This window comes from Gracilinanus agilis, chromosome 3 (genome assembly GCF_016433145.1).
Source record: "Gracilinanus agilis isolate LMUSP501 chromosome 3, AgileGrace, whole genome shotgun sequence".
NCBI classification, from domain to species: Eukaryota; Metazoa; Chordata; class Mammalia; order Didelphimorphia; family Didelphidae; genus Gracilinanus; species Gracilinanus agilis.
The window spans coordinates 59,354,487-59,374,350 of record NC_058132.1 but is presented as its reverse complement, the minus strand read 5'-3'; the positions used below and the strand labels follow the sequence as shown (position 1 = coordinate 59,374,350).

Genomic DNA, 19,864 nt, shown 5'->3' with positions numbered 1-19,864 from the left:
AGGAAGACTCATCTTCTTGAGTTCAAATCTGGCCCCAGACACTAACTAGCTGTGTGACCCTGGCCATGTCACTTGACCCTGTTTGCTTCTGCTTTCCCATCTGTAAAATGATCTGGAAAAGGAAATGCCAAACCACTCCAGTATCTTTGCCAAGAAAACTGCCAAGGGAATCGCAAAGAGTCAGACATGACTGAAGCGACTAAAAACAACATTCTATTCTCTAACATGCAATGTTCAAAGTTTCCTTCCAACTCTAACATTATATGTTCTAACAATATGTTCTAAGATCCATTTCAGCCGACATTCTATTCTAGCCAACACAGCTCTGATATTCCATGCTCTAATATGCTCTGTTTTAAAAATTCCTCCCAGCTCTGACATTTAATGTTCTAACAATTTGTTCTATTCATTTTAGTTGATGTGCTAAGGTTCATCAACTCTGGCATTCTATGTTCTAAAGTTCTTTCCCATTCTGACATTCTTTGGTGTAAGGTTCTTTTAATTTCTGACCTTCTGTGTTCTAATGACCCTTTCAGCTATGAATTCTGTGCCATAAGAGAAATTGTGGCTCACCATTTTGTGTTTTAAGGTCCCTTTAAAGACTAATATTCTGTGTTCTAAGGGCCCTCCAGCTCTAGCATTCTGTTCTAAGGGCCCTACAGCTCTGACATTCTCTGTTCTAAGGTTCCTTCTACTTCTGACATTCTCTGTTCTAAAGGCTCTCCCAGCTCAGACATTCTCTGTTCTAAGGTCTCTCCCAGCTCTGACATTCTCTGTTCTAAGCTCTCTCCCAGCTCTGACATTCTCTGTTCTAAGGTCTCTCCCAACTCTGACATTCTCTGTTCTAAGGTCTCTCCCAACTCTGATATTCTCTGTTCTAAGGTTCTTCCCAACTCTGACATTCTGGATTCTAAGGTCTCTCCCAGCTCTGACATTCTCTGTTCTAAGGTTCTTCCCAACTCTGACATTCTGGATTCTAAGGTCTCTATCAGTTTTAAAATTCTAGAATTTGAAGCTTAATCTTAAGCAGCTAGGTGGCACAGTGGACAGAGTGTTGGATCTGGCAGAGTCAGGAAGACCTGATGAGGTTCGAATCCAGTTTCAGATACCTACTAGATGAATGACCCTGGGCAAGTCCCTTAACCTCTTTATGCCTCAGTTGCCTCATCTGTAAAAGATCAATATCAACACCCATCTCCCAGGCAGGGCTGTTGTGCTGATTTTTTGCAAACTTTAAAGTTCTATAAAAATACTATTATTATTACCTAAATAGGAAATTCTATCCCTTAAGCATTGTTTCATCAACATCTGTTTCTATTGCCAGGGGTATCCTTTCAGGCTGAGCTGGGGAGATGAGGGGTTAGGGAGAGAAGCATAAAGGGATGGGGGAAGTCAGTAGAAATGACATCTACTAGATAAATGTGCAGGGAAATGGCATAGACCTGGAAAGTGGAGTCCCCTGGACTATGAAGGCCAGGCGTGCAGGGGTGAAAGGTAAGGGGGGCCAGGAGAAGATGAGGGACTGTTGAGTTATGGCCCCTCCTACCTCTTTTTACATATGAGCAGCAGCAGAAGGATGACCAGACCAGTGATGAGAGTCAAGCAGATCCACGCGATGGTCCTGGTGTCATAGCGGAGCCCTGCTATGGGAAGCAGGAGGCAGCATCAGCTCTGGGGAAGAGGAAGGACCCAGCCCAGGGGAGCAGGGACCAAGGCAGGAGACAAACACCTCTCCTTCCTGACTTCTTCACTGTGCTGCCTAGCCTGGACCCTGATGTGGGTGCAACTAACTCTTCCCCTCCCCACCATATGGCAACCCAGACTTGAACATTTCATGCAAATCAATCAGTAATCAATAAACATTTCGTGGGGTAGCAAGGTGGCACAGTGGATAGGGCACCAGGCCTGGAGGCAAGAAGTCCTGGGTTCAAATCTGATCTCAGATACTTTCAAGCTGTGTGATCCTGGGCAAGTCACTTGACCCCCATTGCCTAGCCCTTCTGCCTTGGAACTGATGCTTAGTATTTATCCTAAGAGAGAAAGTAAAGGTTTTAAAAATAAAAATAAACATTTATTAAGCTCCTTTTCTGTGCCAGGGACTATGCTAAGTGCTGAGGATCCAAAAAAACCCAACCCCAAAAGATAATGTCTGCCTTAAAGGAGCTTGTGATCCAATCCCTGCCTATGTCTTCTTAGTGGCCCCTCTCAATCCTCCAAATTCTTTTGTATTATTTTCTTTATAAAAAGGTAATAGCTAACATTTAATAAGAGCTTTGGGCTTTGCAAAGCACTTTACTAATTGCCTTATGTGGTCCTTATAACAACCCTGAGAGGTAATTATTGTTACTATTCTCATACTACAGTTGAGGAAACTGAGGCACACAGAGGTTAAGTGACATTCCCAGGGTCCCACAGCTAGGAAATAGCTGAGACAGGATTGAACCCAGATCTTCTTGACTCTAAGCCCAGTCCACTTAACTTAGACCCAGATGCCTACATTTCACACTTACTTACCTCTATATTTGAGGAATGTAAGCTAATGAAGAGCAAATGCTTTTCATTCTGCATTTCTGTTCCTAGAGTCTATAGCACAGTACCTGGCATGTAGAAGGTAAATAAATGCTTGCCAATTAATGGATGAATTTAGAACCTACTGACATGGATGAGTTAGTGAGAGTGGCACCAGGAAATAATGGACTAGAAGAGGGCAACCTGGGTTCTGCCCCTAATTAGTTGTATGACCTTAGGCAAGTCATTTTCTTACCCTGGGCTTCAGTTTTCTCATCCACGAAATGGGGCCAGAAGAAATCCCTGCCCTGACTCCTTCCTAGTATTGTTGTGAAGATATGATTAGATTAAAAAGCCCTGCAAATAGCTTCCCAGTACCATCACTGCCTTTCCTGAGGCCTGACTTCCTTGAATTAAATCTTCTATTTCCATGCAGAGCACATCTCTCTGGTTCAGTGTCCTCTAAAATGAGCAGCTTAGACTATACAGTCTCTGATGTTCTTTCCAGATCTAATATGCTCTGCTCTAACAATCTATAATCTAAGATCCCTCTCAAGTCTAAATTCTGTGATCCATGGTCCCAATTCACTGTGCAGGCTGAGTTCTGAGGTCTACGTTCTGTGGTCTATGGTCCCCCCTCTCTGTGGCAGCCTAGGTTCCAGCATTCTATGCTCCCTCCCAGCTTTAACATTCTGAGTCTGAGGTCCTCCCAATTCTAACATTCTATGGTCTATGGTCCCCCCTCTCTGCAACAGCCTATGTTCTAACATTCTATGCTCTAAGGTCTCTCCAGCAGCTCTAAAATTCTATGATCTATGGTCCTCCTCTTTGTGGCAGGCTATGTTCGAACATTCTATGCTCTAAGGTCCCTCCCAGTTTAATATTCTATGATCTATGGTCCTCCTCTCAGTGACAGGCTATGTTCTATCATTCCATACTCTAAGGTCTCTTCTAGATGTAACAGTCTGTGGTCAACAGTCCCTTCCAGTTATAACTGTCTATGTCCTAACACCCTAAGTTCTGACATCCCTCCTGGTTCTATCGGTCTATGTTTATGGTCCTTTCTAGCTCTGAAATTCTGTGTCCTATAATTCTATGTTCTAAGGTCTCTCCTAGTCATAGCAGGCTATGTCCTAATGTTCTGATTCTAAGGAATCTCTCAGATATAACATGCTATGGTCTAAACAATGATATGAAATGGAGATTCACAGTTTCATACATGATCTTTTGGGGTTCTGCTGTGTATATGAAAATGTACTTTTGGGGATTAATCTCAAAATGTTTCAAATTGAATTGAATATTCCATTGTTAATGATGCCTTCTAGCTCTAACATTCTCTGTTCTTCCATTCGATGTTCTACAGCCCCTCACAGCTCTAATAATTTATCTGACATAATGGATAGAAGGCTTGACTCAAAGTCAAGGTCAAATCCTATCTCGGATACTTAATATCTGGGTGACCCTGGGCAAGTCATTTAACTTTTCTTGGCTTAGTTTCTCCATCTATAAAACTGATAACACAGACCTCATAGGGTTGTTATATATCAAATATATAGAGAACAGTAATGGTGAACCTATGGCACAGGTGCCAAAGATGGCACACAGAGTGCTCTCTGTGGGCATTCAGCCACCCTCCCCAACCCCCCATCCCCAAGCCCTGGCCAGAGTTCATTACTAGAAAGGCAGAAGGACTTGGATGGAGCTGCTCCCTTCCCCCTCTCCACACACATGATGACAGCAGCCCAATGGGAGCTCATAGGGGTGTAAAAAGTAATTTGGGAAATGTATAAAACTACATTTCCCGTGATCCAACATGGTCCAACTGATTTCCGTTTCCGACGTCTTGACGCAGGGGAGCGCTTAAATCTCGTGGGTTAGGAGGGAGTGGTCTCTTTGGCGAGTAGGCGCTTCCAGGAAACAGGAGGCAGTATGGAGGCGGCAGTTTTGAATGCTTACAAGCGCGTGGTCTAATGATTTTATCTATCAACATGGCTTTAATTAAAATACTAATTTATATATTTATACAAGCCTTTATCATTTTTAATATTTACAGGGGGTCAGGTGGGTGGCTCACAGGTAGCAGAGCTAGGGGGGTGTAGAGAGCTCAGACCATTCCCTTCCCCCTCTCTACATTCCCTGAGGACTTTACCTGCCCCTCTGCCCAGCAACCCAATGGGAGTGCTTCCTCCCTCCCCTATGTGGGGTGGGAGGGGTGGGGTGTTCCCAGCATGCAGTGGGGGGTCAGGCACAGCCCTGGGTATGGGGGGATGAGGGTGGGGCCTGGCACTCCATCTCTAAAAGGTTCACCATCACTGATATAGAACATGTAAGAAAAGCATCATATTATAAGTTAGCAATTTTATCTATTTATTTGTTTGTTTATTTATTTACATAAATAAAATGTATATATAAATAAATAACATTTATTTATATGTTATGTTCTAGGTTCCCTTCTCCCTCACAATCTATGATCCCTTCTTGCTCCATCATGTCCCTTCTAACTGAACTTTTATGTTTTAAGATTCCTTCTTGATCCCAAGAGAGTATAAGACTATGCCTCTAGAGCAGGGGTCGGCAACCTTTTTGGCCGTGAGAGCCATAAACGCCACATTTTTTAAAATGTAATTTCGCTAGAGCCATACAGTGCTCACAGTGCCGCTCCTGTAACAGCGCCTGAAAAATGGCTCCTGCAGAAAGAGCCATATCTGGCCCTCAAAAGAGCCTGATATGGCTCGAGAGCCATACGTTGCCGACCCCTGCTCTAGAGGCTTCTGCCCTTCCTCTGGTCTCTCCCCTGTGTCCCTCCCACCCTCCACTCACTTGGTTTTCCAGTCTCCACTTCCATGGCTGGACTAAAGCGGCCACAGCCCGCTGAAGTGCGGGCTCGCACCTGGAACACATAATGGGTGCCTGGCTTCAGGCCAGAGACAGTTGCCCTGGTGGTGGTGGCCTTGAGGGTGGAGTAACTTTGCATCTCCTTGTCCTGGGAGGTCGGAGGAGAAAGGAACTCAGAAGGCTGGACCTGCCCAGCTCCCTCCATGCCTCTGGCCCTCTAGCCCAGCCCTATCACTGTTACCTTCTCATAGTATTTAATTTCATATTCCAGGATGATTCCATTCGGCTGGGCTGGCTCTTGCCACAGCAGTGTGACACTGGTCTGCCCAGCTCGTTCCTGGCGGATCGCCACCACTTGGGAGGGGGCTAGAAGGGCCAAAGCCATGGGATGTTAGAGAGGCACTATAAGTCATTCGACTTTTCCCTCCCCTTTTTGGAGTCCTTCCTTTATCCCAGCCCCACAACTACTCGTAATCCTAGCGATGGCGTGTGACCTTGGGTTAGTCACTTTGTCCGGGGCTCAGTGTCCTTACCTTTGCATTTGTAGAGGATGGAATAGAAGGCCTTGAAGGTCCTTATTTTATATTTTTATATTTTTTTATATCCTAAAGTTTGTGTTTTATATTTTTTTATATTCTAAGATTTCTTACAGTTCTGACATTTCATGTTCCAAGATCCCATCCAATTTTAATAGCTATAATGTAAGGTCTGTTCTAGGTCCCTGACTATGTTTCTAGTTCAACACTCTTTCAGTTCTCTTACCCATCCTCTGATAAAACGAGGATGTGCTCGCCCAGCCCAAATGACCCAGTGCCCAGGGGCTGCCTGCCAAGATGCCATCTCAGAGGGTCCCTTTGGTGTGTAACGAGCATCACCCCTTCTTCTCTTCTCACCTCACCCCTCCTGAGAGAAGCTCTAAAACTCCCCCAGGGACGGGGCCCCTTTGCTCCTCCTACCTGCCTGGTTTGTGGTGATGTTGACAGAGGCGGCTCGTCGGGGCTCCAGGCTGAGGTCAGACACGCCATTGACAGCCTCGATCCAGAAGGTGTAGTTCATGTGGGCAAGGAGGTTGGCTACCGTCAGGGCCGTCTGTACCAGGCTCATCTGCTGGGGCACAAACCGGGTGCCGCTGCCACAGCTCTCGCAGTGGCCCTGGTCCCAGGAGCAGCGGCGGCAGATGGCGTTGTAAGTGATGTCACTGCGGCCTCCCTTGTCCAGGGGAGGGTCCCACTCCAGGGTCACAGAGGTCCCATTCACACTGGAGATCAGGTTCACTGGGGCAGAGGGAGGCCCTAGAGAGTAGAAAGACCCAACCCCAGGCCCCAGCTATAGTTGTGGCTGTGGCTCGGTTTCTATGGTGGGTTTGGGTATGGTCATCTGAGTCTGTCTCAGTCTTCCTCAGCACCCAGAGAGCTCCCTGAGGACATGGACTATGTTTCTTCTATCAGACTGAGAGAACCTGATGGGCAGGGACCATATTGAATCCCTGAGGGGGTCAAGAGGCCCCTTACTTCGCCTCCTTCTCCTTCCCTGCTCCAAAATTGTCAATGCTTAATTCCTGTGAACTTGTCACTATGGGCCACTGTGACTTGGCCCTTGGACTAAGCCAGTGATTCCCAAAGTTAGGCGCCACCGCCCCCTGGTGGGTGCTGCAGCGATCCAGGGAGGTGGTGATGGTCACACTTTTTTTGGTATTACATTCTATTCTGAGTTCAATAAATAGTTTCATAATTTCCTGGGGGCTAAGTAATCTTTTTTCTGGAAAGGGGGCGGTAGGCTAAAAAAGTTTGGGAACCACTGGACTAAGCAAAGCCTGCCCCAGACCCACAAGGCTTTCTAGATAGCTGTGAATCTAGAATACATTCCCTCACTAGATGATAAGTAACACGAGGGTTATCCAAAGCACCTCCCTCTCTCATGATCAGACACGCACTCTGTGTGCCTGTATGTGTGTGTTTTTATGCCTGCCGAATGAGACAGAATTCTATGACTGACAGTGGAATGACCAAGAGAGTGGGTCTGGAGGGTTTCGTTATCCAGGCTAAAGAAGAGGAGGAAAGCGGTCTTGGGTGCCCTGACTAAAGCGGTTTGGAAGGTGGCCTCAACTTCCTCCCCAAGCGGAAGGGCTACTCACGAGTACAGGCTGCAGACGGCGGGTCAAGGGCAGCCCGGTAATAGCTGAGGTCACAGTGGCAGGTCTGGGCTGCAGACGTAGCCGCATGGCTGTGTAAGGGGCACCTGGCACACAGCTGGTCTCCTGGAGCTGATTTATAAGTCCCCAGTTCACAGGCTACAGAAGGAAAGAGAAGATGGCAGAGTGAGCTGTCTTGCCCTCTTCAACGGAAAAGGCTACTTGGCTAGTGGGCATCCAGAGGGGTCCATCCAATGATTGGGGACGTAGACTCCAAATGATCATCCCAGTGCAAATGTCAATAATATGGAAATTGGTCTTGATCAATGACACGTGAAAAACCCAGTGGAATTGCGAGTTGGCTGTGGGAGGGGGATGGGAGGAGGGGAGGGAAAGAACATGAATCATGGAACCAAGGAAAGTTTTTCTTAATTAATTAATAAAATTTTTAAAAAATAGAGTGGTCCATCCAGGACGACCAACTCTTACTGATGCTGTCTGAATGGAAATCTTCTCTTCCTGGGATCTAACAGAATTTTAAAAACAACATTAGGACTAGAAGGGACAACGGAATACAGAATGTTCAGAGCTAAGGGGGAGGGATATTGGGACTGGAAAGTGGACATTTGAATATAGTGTTAAGAGTTGGGAGGGTCCTCAGAACATAAAACATCAAAATCAGAAAGGAAGTTAGAGCACAGACTATTAGACACCAAAGCATGTGAATTGTGGAAAAGTACTGAACCAGAAGAATCAATGGAAGGGGGGCAGCTGGGTAGCTCAGTGAATTGAGAGTCAGGCCTAGAGACCAGAGGTCCTAGGTTCAAATCCGGCCTCAGACGCTTCCCAGCTGTGTGACCCTGGGCAAGTCACTTGACCCCCATTGCCTACCCTTGCCACTCTTCCACCTATAAGTCAATACACTCTTCCACCTATAAGTGGAACACAGAAGTTAAGGGTTTAAAACTTAAAAAAAAAAAAAAAAAAAAAAAAAAAAAAAAAAAGAATCAATGGAAGAAGCATGGAAAGACATTTGAATTGAGGCAACGTGAACTCAGCAGAACCAGGAAAACAATAGATCTAAACAAAAGATCAGTAACCATTTATTAATTGAAGTGGTTGGCACCAGGGATACAAATACAAAGAATGTAACAATCCCTAATGTTTTTAAAACTCTTACCTTCTGTCTTAGAATTAATACTGAGTATCAATTCCAAGATAAGAGAATGGAAAGGGCTGGGCAATTTGGGGTAAGTGACTTGCTCAGGGTCACACAGTTGGCAGTGTCTGAGGCCAGATTTGAACCTGGGTCCTTCTGACTCCAGGCCTGGCCCTCGATTCACCATGCTACCCAGCTGTCCTGAAATTCCTATTCTTAAGGAGCTTACTCATTCAATGAAATCAAAACTGAACTCCACATAATTATAACAATTAAGTTTGATCTGAAAGAAAAGATATGAGAACAACTTTTTTCCTTTTTTTGGAGAAGGACTATATATATTGCTAGACTTTACTAATGTATTGATTAGTTTGACTGACTCAGGTTTTTTCCCTCTTTATTTTTTATTCTCTGTTATAGGGGATGGCTCTCAAGGTGAAGGAAGGGAAAGATTATATTTGGAAATGAAGATGATGTAAAATGGATCAATAAAATTTTTTAAGAAAGAACAAAATGTTGGAGTTGGGTAAGATCCTAGAACACAGAATATTAGAGCTAGAATTCAATTTGATTAAACAATTAAGCAACTGTCTTCTTCAAGGCACCATTCCCTATGTAGGTGATACAAAAAAGAAAAACTAATACAGCTCCTGTCCTCTGGGTCCTCACATTCATTCCATTAAGTGGGTCCCTGGAGTTAATCTAGTTCCATTTCACAGAACAGGAAATAGAGATCCATGAAGTAAAATATTAAATCACATGGGCCATTTATAGCAGCACCTTAAAGCCCAAACCTAGAGTCTGCAGGACCTCTATTAACCAAAGAGCTCCTCCATTGGGCACTACAAAGAGAGCTGCATTTAAATTCTGGCCCAGACATTGAAAATTTTGAGAATCATCACTAAGGGGGTTACAGTAGATAATCTCCAAATTCTTTTCCAGTTCTAAATATCACGACTCACCAATTCTTCAGAAAGAAGAGGACCAAGAATATGTTGGTGGCCTTGGAGTGGGGAGGGGTCATGTTCCCTGCTGTGGCTATAGGAAAGTCCCTAAATCTATACAATGAGGTTCTGAAGTCACTCCCTCAATTCCTTCAAGAAGACCCACAGAAGAAGAAAATCAGGGCAGCTAGGTGGCTCAGTGGATAAAGAGGAAGGAAGGAAGGAAGGAAGGAAGGAAGGAAGGAAGGAAGGAAGGAAGGAAGGAAGGAAGGAAGGAAGGAAGGAAGGAAGGAAGGAAGGAAGGAAGGAAGGGAGGGAGAGAGGGAGGGAGGAAGAGAGAGAGAGAGAGAGAGAGAAAATCCCAAGCCATTTGGTCAGTCACTGAACTGATTACAACCCTGAGATGGACTCAGAACCTCACTATTGAGAAGTTGCCCACCATAGTGGAAAACTCACCAGAGAGAGAAGCTTGGGTTTGAGCTTTTTCTGGGCCATCTTCCTAACTGTATGATCTTGGGTAAATTGCTTTCTAAGCTTCAGTTTTGACATCTATAAAATGAACAGAATCATAGCTATACTTCCTATCTCATGGGGCCACCAGGAGGAAAGCATTGCACAAACCTTAAAACAGTCTAGAGTTGTGCATTATTATTTTAATTATCATTACTGGCTAAGGGTAAGGGTAAGTTTTTTCACGCCTAGAACAGGCTTATATGAGAACTCAATTCCACTTAATAAAGATTTGTAAATTCCTTGTAGTTTGTGGAGGACTGGGCTAAGTCCTGGGAAAGATATTTATATTTATTTTATTTAGAGGAATTCCTGCCCTCATGGATATTATAATCTAACAGAGGGCAGAAGCTCTTAATGGTTCCCTTTGCATACTGCCTCCCTTTATGTACTGCCTCAGCCACCTGCCTTAGCAGCTTTCAGAAGGTCTTGGCCTTATACTCCTCATGTATCTTCACAGAATCTTGGGCCTGGAAAAGCCCTCAGAGGTGACCTAATTCAAGGGGTCCCTTGACTAGAGTCCTGTCTGCCATTCCTTCTCCAACTCATTTTACAGATGAGAAACTGAGCCTAACAGGGTTAAGTGACTCGTCCAAGGTCATACAGCTAGTAAGTGTCTGAGCCTGGACTTGAACTCATTAAGATGAATCTTCCTGACTCCAGGCTCTGCCCTCTATCCATTGTGCCATCCAGCTGCCCATATGGAGTTTAGGGGCCACCAAAAGCTCCAGATCTTTTTCAGATAAATGATCATTTCCCCATATCCCTTCCCCAGTGAGTCATATTATAGTGCATAGCTACTGAACAATTAACTCACTTTACTGTCCTCTGGTTCATATGTTGAGGTCTTTCTTTTCTCCCTAACTGGACAAGCTCCTTGAGGACAGGTGACTATATCTGTCCTTGAGGATAGTTTCTGAGGTCTCTTCCAAATTTGCCATTCTATATGATTCCCTTCTAATTTCACTGCATATAACTCTGTGACCCTCAGCCAGTACCTAAACTAGTCATCACAATAACCAGCATTTACACAGTGATTGAAGGTCTGCCAAGTGTCTTATAAATATTCTGTTATTTGATTCTCACCACCACTCTGTGTGTCACTGCTATTGCTATAAGAGGTGTTGGTATTATTCCCATTTTAAAGATGAGGAAACCAAGGGTCACACAGCTAAGAAATGTTTGGGAGTGGATATGAAGGGGAAGCCAAATCTTCCTTCCCCCTGACACCAGAAGCAGTGCTCTCTACCCCCTGGGCTGCCTGGCTATAATATAGTATAGAATCCTAGAATGCTAGAGCTGTCCGAGACCTTAGAGGTCATCTATTCTGACACTGTCATATTACAGAGGAGGAAACTGAGGTACATTGGAGGGAAGTGACTTGTCCAAGATCACATAGCTAATTGGTGGCAGAGCCAGGACTGAATTCCAGTACTTAAGGTGGTATGGTCAAGTGGAAAGGGCACTGAATTTAGGATCAGATGACCTGAGTTTAAAACCTGGCATGTGGCTCTGGGCAAGTTGATCTCTCTGGGTTCCAGTTTATTCATCTGTCTAATGAGGGGATTGAACTTCACAGCCTTTGAGCACTAAATTTATGCTTCTATAATCCTGATATCTAATCCAGGGCTAGAATGTCCCTTCACCATCCACAAGATGTCCAGTCTGGAAATGGAATGGGGCCTCCGTATTATTCTTTTTTTTAGAACCATAGATCTTAATGACACATAGAATTTTACACCAAAATTCATGCTTGGTAAAGGATTTGGACTAGATGACCTTAAAGGTCCCTCCAACCAAGATCCTATTTATGACATTCTTTGAAGTCCCTCCTAGAACTGCCATTCCATTGTCCCAACGCCCTTCCAGCTCTGACATTCTGTGTTTTGAGATCTCTTCTAGCTCTGACATGCTCTGTTCTAAGGTCTCTCCAAGCTCTGACATTCTCTGTTCTAAGGTCTCTCCCAGCTCTGACATTCTCTGTTCTAAGCTCCCTCCCAGCTCTGACATCCCATATTCCTCCGAGCTCTGACATTCTGTGTTCTAAGGGTTCCCCCAGCTTGGACACTCTGTGTTCTAAGGTATCTCCCAGAGCTGACTTTCTCTGTTCTAAGGTCCTTCCAGCTCTGTCATTCAAAGCCCCTCCTAGCTCTGATATTCTATGTTCCAAGGCCCACCCCTCCAGCTTGAATATTTTATCATTCATTCAAAAGTTGATATTTCTATATATACTTGTCACAGAAACCTGGAAATTTCCCCTTTTGAATCCCAATAGTAAAGGATTAAAATGTGCTCAGCTGATGCCCATATGGTTATAACATGTCAGGGCCAGATTAATCTGAGCAATGAAAATAAAATAATCTTTAATAACAATACTAATCGCCAGCCCTGGGGGATGTGAGAGCTCTGGATGCTGAGGTCGGGGACTAATCGACAGAGACAGATGGTGTTGCTCTGGGCCAATGCCAGGCCAGCCCTGCCTGAGGAAGGGCTGGCCTGGGGAATACGTGTGGGCCTTGGGGCTTCCCGGCAGAGGGCCAGCTGGGGAGCTCTGCCCAGTAGAGTGCTCTGCCACCCCCCACCTCCTAGGCGCTGAGCTATTTCCCATTCTCCCCCTATCCCAGACCTGCTGGTCACACCAGCAGCTGCTTAGAGACTAGGCCCCCCTCTGTTCTCCTATTCAAACAGCTTTAGATTTGACAAATAAGGTGTCCGGCTGTGGACGGCCAAAGGAAATTAATTCTAAATCAGATTTTAAACACAGTCAGGAAGGCCAAAGAACTCGTCTTTCATTCCCTCTCCCCCTCCCACCCTGCTCAGAAATGAGCCTTTGATATTTATAGAAAGATGATTAGGGCCATGGAGGGTGATTTATATCTTCTGTCCGGGTGACAAGAGGGAAGGGAAGCCGGGCTCCAGGTTTGGGGATACTACTTGCTCACTGGGCACCTCTCCCAGCATTCTTCCCCTCCTAGAATAAAGAGAGACGGGGCAAGGGCATGGAGGAGTCAATTCTAGGATCAACAGAAAGCTCCCTGGCTGGGACTCAACAGATCTACTTGCTATCTGTTTGACCTCAGCCAAGTCACCCAAGATGTCCAGTCTCGGGTGCCTTCTCTGCAGAATAAGGCTGGACTAAAGGACCTCTCAAGCCCTTCCAGCTCTCAGTCTACACTCCTGCTAGGCTGATTCATGACCTTGGGTTGTTCGTTTAAGTCCTCTGGGCCTCAGCTGAACACAAGGCTATTTCCAAGGAAGTTCCAGATAAAAACTGATTCCATAGCTGTAGTACAACTCAAATAAATGGGAGGATGAGGTAGCCCAACCTCTTCCCTTGAAAGGGAAGAAAACTGAGGCCAAGAGAAAGGAAAGGACTTGGCCACGTCACGCTGGAAGAGAGGAGCAAAGCTGGGATAGAAATGAAGCAGGATCCAGGAATCTTTGGCCTTGTCTTTGCTGCCTTTCTGGGAGGCTCACAAGCTTAGGAAGAGGCAGGTTGGGAAACTAGTTCTCTGAGCAAGCTCTGGGGTAAGGGAGAAGGCTCTTGGTGGTAGTCTGGTTTATGCTTCTGCCCAGTAGGACATCCTGTATTCTCCCTCTCTATCCCCTCCTTCTCTTTTCTTTCTGTGCCTCTGCTCTTTGGGAAGGGTGGAGGGCGGCTGAAGGAGACTTCCTCTGGGGGACTTGGGAAATGGATTGGGCTTCTGGCTGCTCAAACAGCGATAAGGGGCCTGGCGGGCTTTGGAGCTCCCTTTCCCTGGGAGGCTCTGCTTCTCGGGGCTCTGTTTGCTCAGAACAGAGTTACTAAGGGATGGGGGAGACAGGGCAAACAGGAGGGGGTGTGAGGAGACTGGGAGGGAACCAGAGAAGGGTAACGGGGAGCACCATAAAGTGGACAGCTGGAAAAAGGCATTCCAGGCCATTTAGACCACTGCCTCCTCCATTCAACAGAGAGCTAGAGGGAAAGGGAAGGTAGATCAATAGGTGGAGAGATAAATAAACAGGCAAAGGGAGGGAGAAAGAGAGAGAGAGGGAGGGAGAGAGAGAGAGAGAGAGAGAGAGAGAGAGAGAGAGAGAGAGAGAGAGAGAGAGACAAAGGAGGAGAGAGACAGAGACAGAGAGGCAGACAGAGAGACAGAGGAGAGAAAGAGACAGAGAGAGAGAGAAAAAGAGAGAGAGATAGACATGCAAGATATATAGATAGACAGACATAGATAGACAGACAGATAAGTAGATAGATAAACGGACAGGGAGACAGACAGGCACACAGCTGGACAGACAGATAAATAAATAGGTTGATAAATAGACAGACATAGGTAGAGAGATAGATATGCATAAGTAGATTTAAAGACAGATAAGTAGAAAGATAGAAAGATAGGTAGATAGATAGATGGATGGATGGATAGATAGATAGATAGATAGATAGGTAGATAGATAGATAGATAGAAAGAAAGAGGGAAGGATGGATGGATAGATAGATAGATAGATAGATAGATAGATAGATAGATAGATAGATAGACAGACAGGTAGATAGATAGATAGATAGATAGATAGATAGATAGATAGATAGATAGATAGACAGACAGACAGACAGACAGACAGACAGACAGACAGACAGACAGACAGATAGATAGATAGATAGATAGATAGATAGATAGATAGATAGATAGATAGATAGACGGACGAATGGATGGATGGATGGATGGATGGATGGATGGATGGATGGATGAATAGAGAGACAGACATACTAACAAACACAAACAGAGAGATACTTTATTAAGCACTGCGTGCCAGGCTACATGCTAAGTGCTAGGAACACAAATGCTAGCAAGACAGGCTCAGCCTTCAAGAAGCTTACATTCTAATGGTCGGAGACAATATGTAAAAGGAGAGCTGGAAAAAAGGTGAAGGGGAGGTGGCACAGCATAGACATGGCCAGGAAATTATGTGAATCTGATTCTTGGCGTAATAAGGCAAAAACTCACCTAAAAGAGAGGAACCTAAGAGGTAGAGCCCAAGGGTCCAGTAGGGGAGAAGATGGAAATGATGAATGCATAGAGGAAGCAAGGTATGGAGACGGCTAGGATGAAAACTGAGGCAGAAATAGGAAATGACTGGTCCAGAATCACATGAGTGATGAGTAGCAAGGCCAGAATTTGCACCCTGGTCTTCTAACTCCAAATCCATCATTTTTGGCATTGCACTGCCCTGTCACCCATCTGGAGAGACCAAACTCCAGTGCAGAGTAGGAAGGAGGGAATGTGTGGCTCTTGAGTTATACTTCCTCATGCTATGAAGACAGCTCCTGCCAATCCCATATAGCCTGATGAGACAACCAAGAAGAACTTGTCCTTCAGAGAAGCCAGGTGGTGCTGTGGAAAGGTCACTGGTCCAGGAGGCAGGAGAGCCAAGTTCAAACCCAGGCTCTGCCACCAAGTCATTCACCTTCCCTGAGTTTGTTTCTTTCTTTCATTCCTTCCTCCTTTCCTTTCATCAAGAATTTATTAAACATCCACCAAGTGTTGTTCACTGAGTTAAATCAAAAGAAATAGTCCCTCCCCTCAAGGAACTTACAAGGAGGAGGAGGAGGAAAAGGAGGAAGAGACATAAAAGTAAACAAAAATCAACTACAAAGTATATACAAAGTAAAAACAAAGTCATTTTGGAGGAGAACATTCCTCTAAAGCTGGGAGAATGAGGATAGGCTTCCTGTGTAGGAGGTGGCCCTTGAGTTGAGCTCCATAGGAAGCTTGGGATTCCATGGGACTTCTTCAAAATAAGGGTTTTGACCTTGGTGAGCTTAATGGTGTCTCTTAGCTCTAATATTCTCATTGAATTCTTTGCTTTTGACTTGAACATACTCTTCCTTCTAGACCAGTGGCTCCCAAACTTTTTTGGCCTACCACCCCCTTTCCAGAAAAAATATTACTTAGCACTCCCTGTCACATACTAGCACTGCCCCCTTACAGTTATTCACCACCCCCAAATGCACCTGTGGCCATCACTGCCCCCCTGGATCGGTGCAGCACCCGCCAGGGGACCGTGGTGCCCACTTTGGGAATCACTGGTCTAAACTATTCTGGAAAACATCTAGAATTTCCTTTGATTCTGCTCTTTACCTCACCTCAAACACAAGCAATTCACATTTCTGTCTATTTCTCCTCTGAAATCTCTTTCAAATCCACCTCTTCTTCTCTGTTCCCAAGGTGCTCACTTGAGTCCACATTCCTGTTTCTCTTTTTTTTAAACCCTCACCTTCCATCTTAGAATCAATATTGTATATTGGTTCCAACGCAGAAAAATTGTAAGGGCTAGGCAATGGGGGTTAAATGACTTGGCTAGGATCATACAGCTAGGAAGTGTCTGAGGCCAGATTTGAATCCAGGTTCTCCCATCTTTAGGCCTGGCACTCAGTCCACTTAGCCACCTAGTTGCTCCCTAGATTCTTATTTCTAATTAACTGAAATGGCTTCCATTATAATAGGACTTCTGGCCTCCCTTCTTTCTTTACTTTATTCCATCTTCCATATGGCTTCTTTAATAAGACTTCTTATGTAGAGATCTGGTCACATCATTCTGCTGCTCAAAGACCTTCAGTGGCTCCTTACTGTCTGCTATGGAAAATCCAAACACCTTTGCCTGGCCTTCAAGGTCCTCTATAACCTGGCACTATCTTCCATTTTTAACCTCAAATCACATTATTCTTCTCCAGACACTCTAAGCTCCAGCCAAACTGTATAGTTCCCTACCCCAAAACATATCCTATATTCTTGGGCCACCATGCTTAGAATGGTAGCTGTGGGGAGCATCGTTTGGAAAGTGGGAGAATCTAAGGGCCCAGAGCAAAACTGAGTTCAGGTGTGAGGGGGCTGAGGGCTTGAACTAATGTGGTAGCTGTGTGAATGAAGAGCAAGGGACAAGCATTAGATATATTAGGGAGGTAAAGTCACTAAGTCTTGGCAACTTGGGGCATCTCAGTGTTTCAATAGGTAGAGAATCAGGGCTAGAGATAGGAGGTCCTGGGTTCAAATTTGTCCTCAGACGCTTCCTAGCTGTGTGACCCTGGGCAAGTTACTTAACTCCCACTGCCAAGCCCTTACTGCTCTTCCGCCTTGGAATTGATCTCTAGTATCCACTCCAAAGACAGAAGATAAGGGTTGTTCATTTGTTTTTTAAAAGATGCGACAACTGATTGGACAGGTGAGGGAGAAAGATGAGTTGAAGATGACTCTGGGCTTACAAATCTGGGTGACTGGAAGGACAGTGGCACCCTCAACAGAGGAAGAGTCATCCAGAGGAGTGATGGGTTCAGTGGAGAAGATAATGAGTTCTGTTGAGGATATGTTAAATTTAAGATGCCCAAAGGATATCCTATTTGAGAGATTAGAAGATACAGGAATGGAACACGGGACAGAGATGAGGGCTAGACAAATACATCTGGGAGGCATCAGCATATAGAGAATAACTATACCCGTAAGTGCTGAAGAGATCACCAAGAAAAAGTAGAGAGAAGGAAGAAGGAGGAGGAAGAAGTAGAAGAGGAGGAGAAGAAAGAAGAGGAGGAGACCACTCAAGACAACCTTATATAAAACCCCTAAAGAGACATGGATGGGACATAGATGATGACCCAACAAAGGAAGACTAAAAGAATGTTCAAACATGTAGAAGGAGAATCCTGAGAAAACAATTTCATGGAAAACCAAGGAAGAAACACTGGACTATGCAATTGAGATCTCTGCTTACTCTCTCTCTCTCACTGTCCTGTTCTTCATTGGACCAGGAGTGCCTTCACAGCAGGACCTGTGTAGAATACACCTTTGTGTCCCCAGGGTCTAGCACCAGGGTTTTACTCACAGTAGTTCCTCATTAGCCATTGGCTGAATCAAAGCGAATTAATTTAAAGTACGGAAAAGACCAAGACGCAAGAGTACCCCATGGGATCAACTGGAGAGTCAGGATATAAGGAATCCCACAGGCACCCTGGGTTTATTCTCTGACAGAGATAATTCCACTGTACTCATCCGTGGGGGATTTCCTATCTATGGATTTCCCCCAGCTCCACCCAAAAGGCAGCCTGGTTTTTCTCTGTGTAGCCATTTCTAGTGTGTTCTCTTCAGAGGTCTCACAGACACACACACACACACACACACACACACACACACACACACACAGTCTACCCATACTTCCCCCAAAGCCACTAGTGGCTGCCTTGGCCACAGAGCTTCCATCACCTACCCACTGGAACAGCTTGAGGGGACCTTGGCTTATCCTGTTGCCCCTCCCTCAGTTAACTCAAATTTCTCAGAGGGTGGGAGGGTGGGCAGTGAGGAGGAAGGGGCTGACTGTGATTTGGTTACCAAAAAAATGATACTGTCCTTGATGGAAAACTTATGCATCCTCTTTGAGGACAGGGACTGGTCCACAGATGTCTAGGCGTCCCTCACACTAATCAGAAGGTCTCGTACACAGGATTTAGTACTCAATAAATGTCTATTGAATTGGGATGAGGATAAAGGACCATCCGGACAACCACAGATACTTCAATATGACCCCTTCTGGCCTCCCTCCCACCCCCTCACCCCAGGAAGCCCTGCTCTCTGATTTCTGACACAAGGCTAATGCAGGGCAAGGGCCATGTAAATCTTAGTATAAGAATGCCTTTCTCTACAAGGTTTCTCTGTATTTGATTTGTGTATGTCTTTATGAGAGTCAGTATGGAGCTGATGATAGTATAAAATAGTAGAGAATCATCCTCAAAGGCAAAAGGACTTGAGTTCAAATCCTACCTCTAATGCTTACCATGTGACTCTGGGCAAATCTTAAATTTAAACTTTCTGTCTTTAACCCTTGCATGGATAGAAGGAGTTTTCACACTGGGGAATTCCTTTATCAATGAAATTCCAAGTGTGGCCCCTGTGTCTTGTACATACTACCTATATACATCCATGTGGTCTCTCCCATTAGAATGTAAGCTCCTTGGAGGCAGGGACTATTCATATTTGTCTTTGTACCTCTAGTGCCTATCAGTGTCTGGCACATAGTAGATGCTTAATAAAGGATTGGGGATTAATTATCTGGATAGTAAACTGGTTTTGGAGCCAGAAGGACCAGGTTTGAATCTCAGCTCTTTTGATACCAGTGTGACCTTTGGGTAAATTACTTCTTTTCATTGGGCCTCAGTTTCTTCTTCTGTAAAAAAAAAAAAAAAGAATTAGACTAGGGTCAGCTAGGTAGTATAGTGGATAAAGCGCTAGGTCTGGAGTTAAGAGGACCTGGGTTCAAATCTGGCCTCAGATACTTCCAACTTGTGTGACCCCGGGAAAGTCACTTAAGCCCATTTGTCTAGCCCTTGCTCTTCTGTCTTACAGTGTTACTAAGAGAGAAAGTAAGGGGAGATGGAGAAAGAGAGGAAGGGGAGATGGAGGGAGAAGAGGAAGGGCAAAGGGAGGAGAGGAAGGGGAGAGGAAGAGGGAGGGAGGAAAGGAGGGAGAGAGAGAAAGAGAAGGGGGAAAGGGAGAGAGTAAAGAATCAGAGAGGGAAAAGGGGAGAGGGAGGGAAAAGAGAGAGGAGAGAGGATGGGGACAGGGAGGGAGGGAGAGAGAGGGAAAAGAGGAAGGGAGAAGGAGGGAGAGAAAGAGGGAAGGAGATGAAAAGGAAGAGAGAGGAAGAAGAGGGGGAAAGGGAGAGGGAGAGGAATACAAGAGACAGACAGACAGACAGACAGAGAGACAGAGAGAGAGACAGAGAGAGAGAGAGAGAGAGAGAGAGAGAGAGAGA

The 19,864-nt window shown here is 45.1% G+C and overlaps 1 protein-coding gene across 2 annotated transcripts in view; it reads right to left on the bottom strand.

The window, feature by feature from the left end:
• The window catches only part of EPHA8 (EPH receptor A8), a 57,883-nt gene that overhangs the window by 10,619 nt on the left and 27,400 nt on the right, over window positions 1–19,864 (bottom strand). The window contains exons 4-8 of one of the 2 annotated variants that reach the window (XM_044671316.1): window positions 7,478–7,633; window positions 6,300–6,635; window positions 5,585–5,709; window positions 5,329–5,491; window positions 1,547–1,643 (exon numbers count right to left, since the gene is read on the bottom strand). In XM_044671316.1, the coding sequence (XP_044527251.1) occupies window positions 1,547–1,643; window positions 5,329–5,491; window positions 5,585–5,709; window positions 6,300–6,635; window positions 7,478–7,633 (877 nt within the window). The remainder of the gene's footprint in view (window positions 1–1,546; window positions 1,644–5,328; window positions 5,492–5,584; window positions 5,710–6,299; window positions 6,636–7,477; window positions 7,634–19,864) is intronic. The other variant, XM_044671317.1, reaches the window with a different exon arrangement.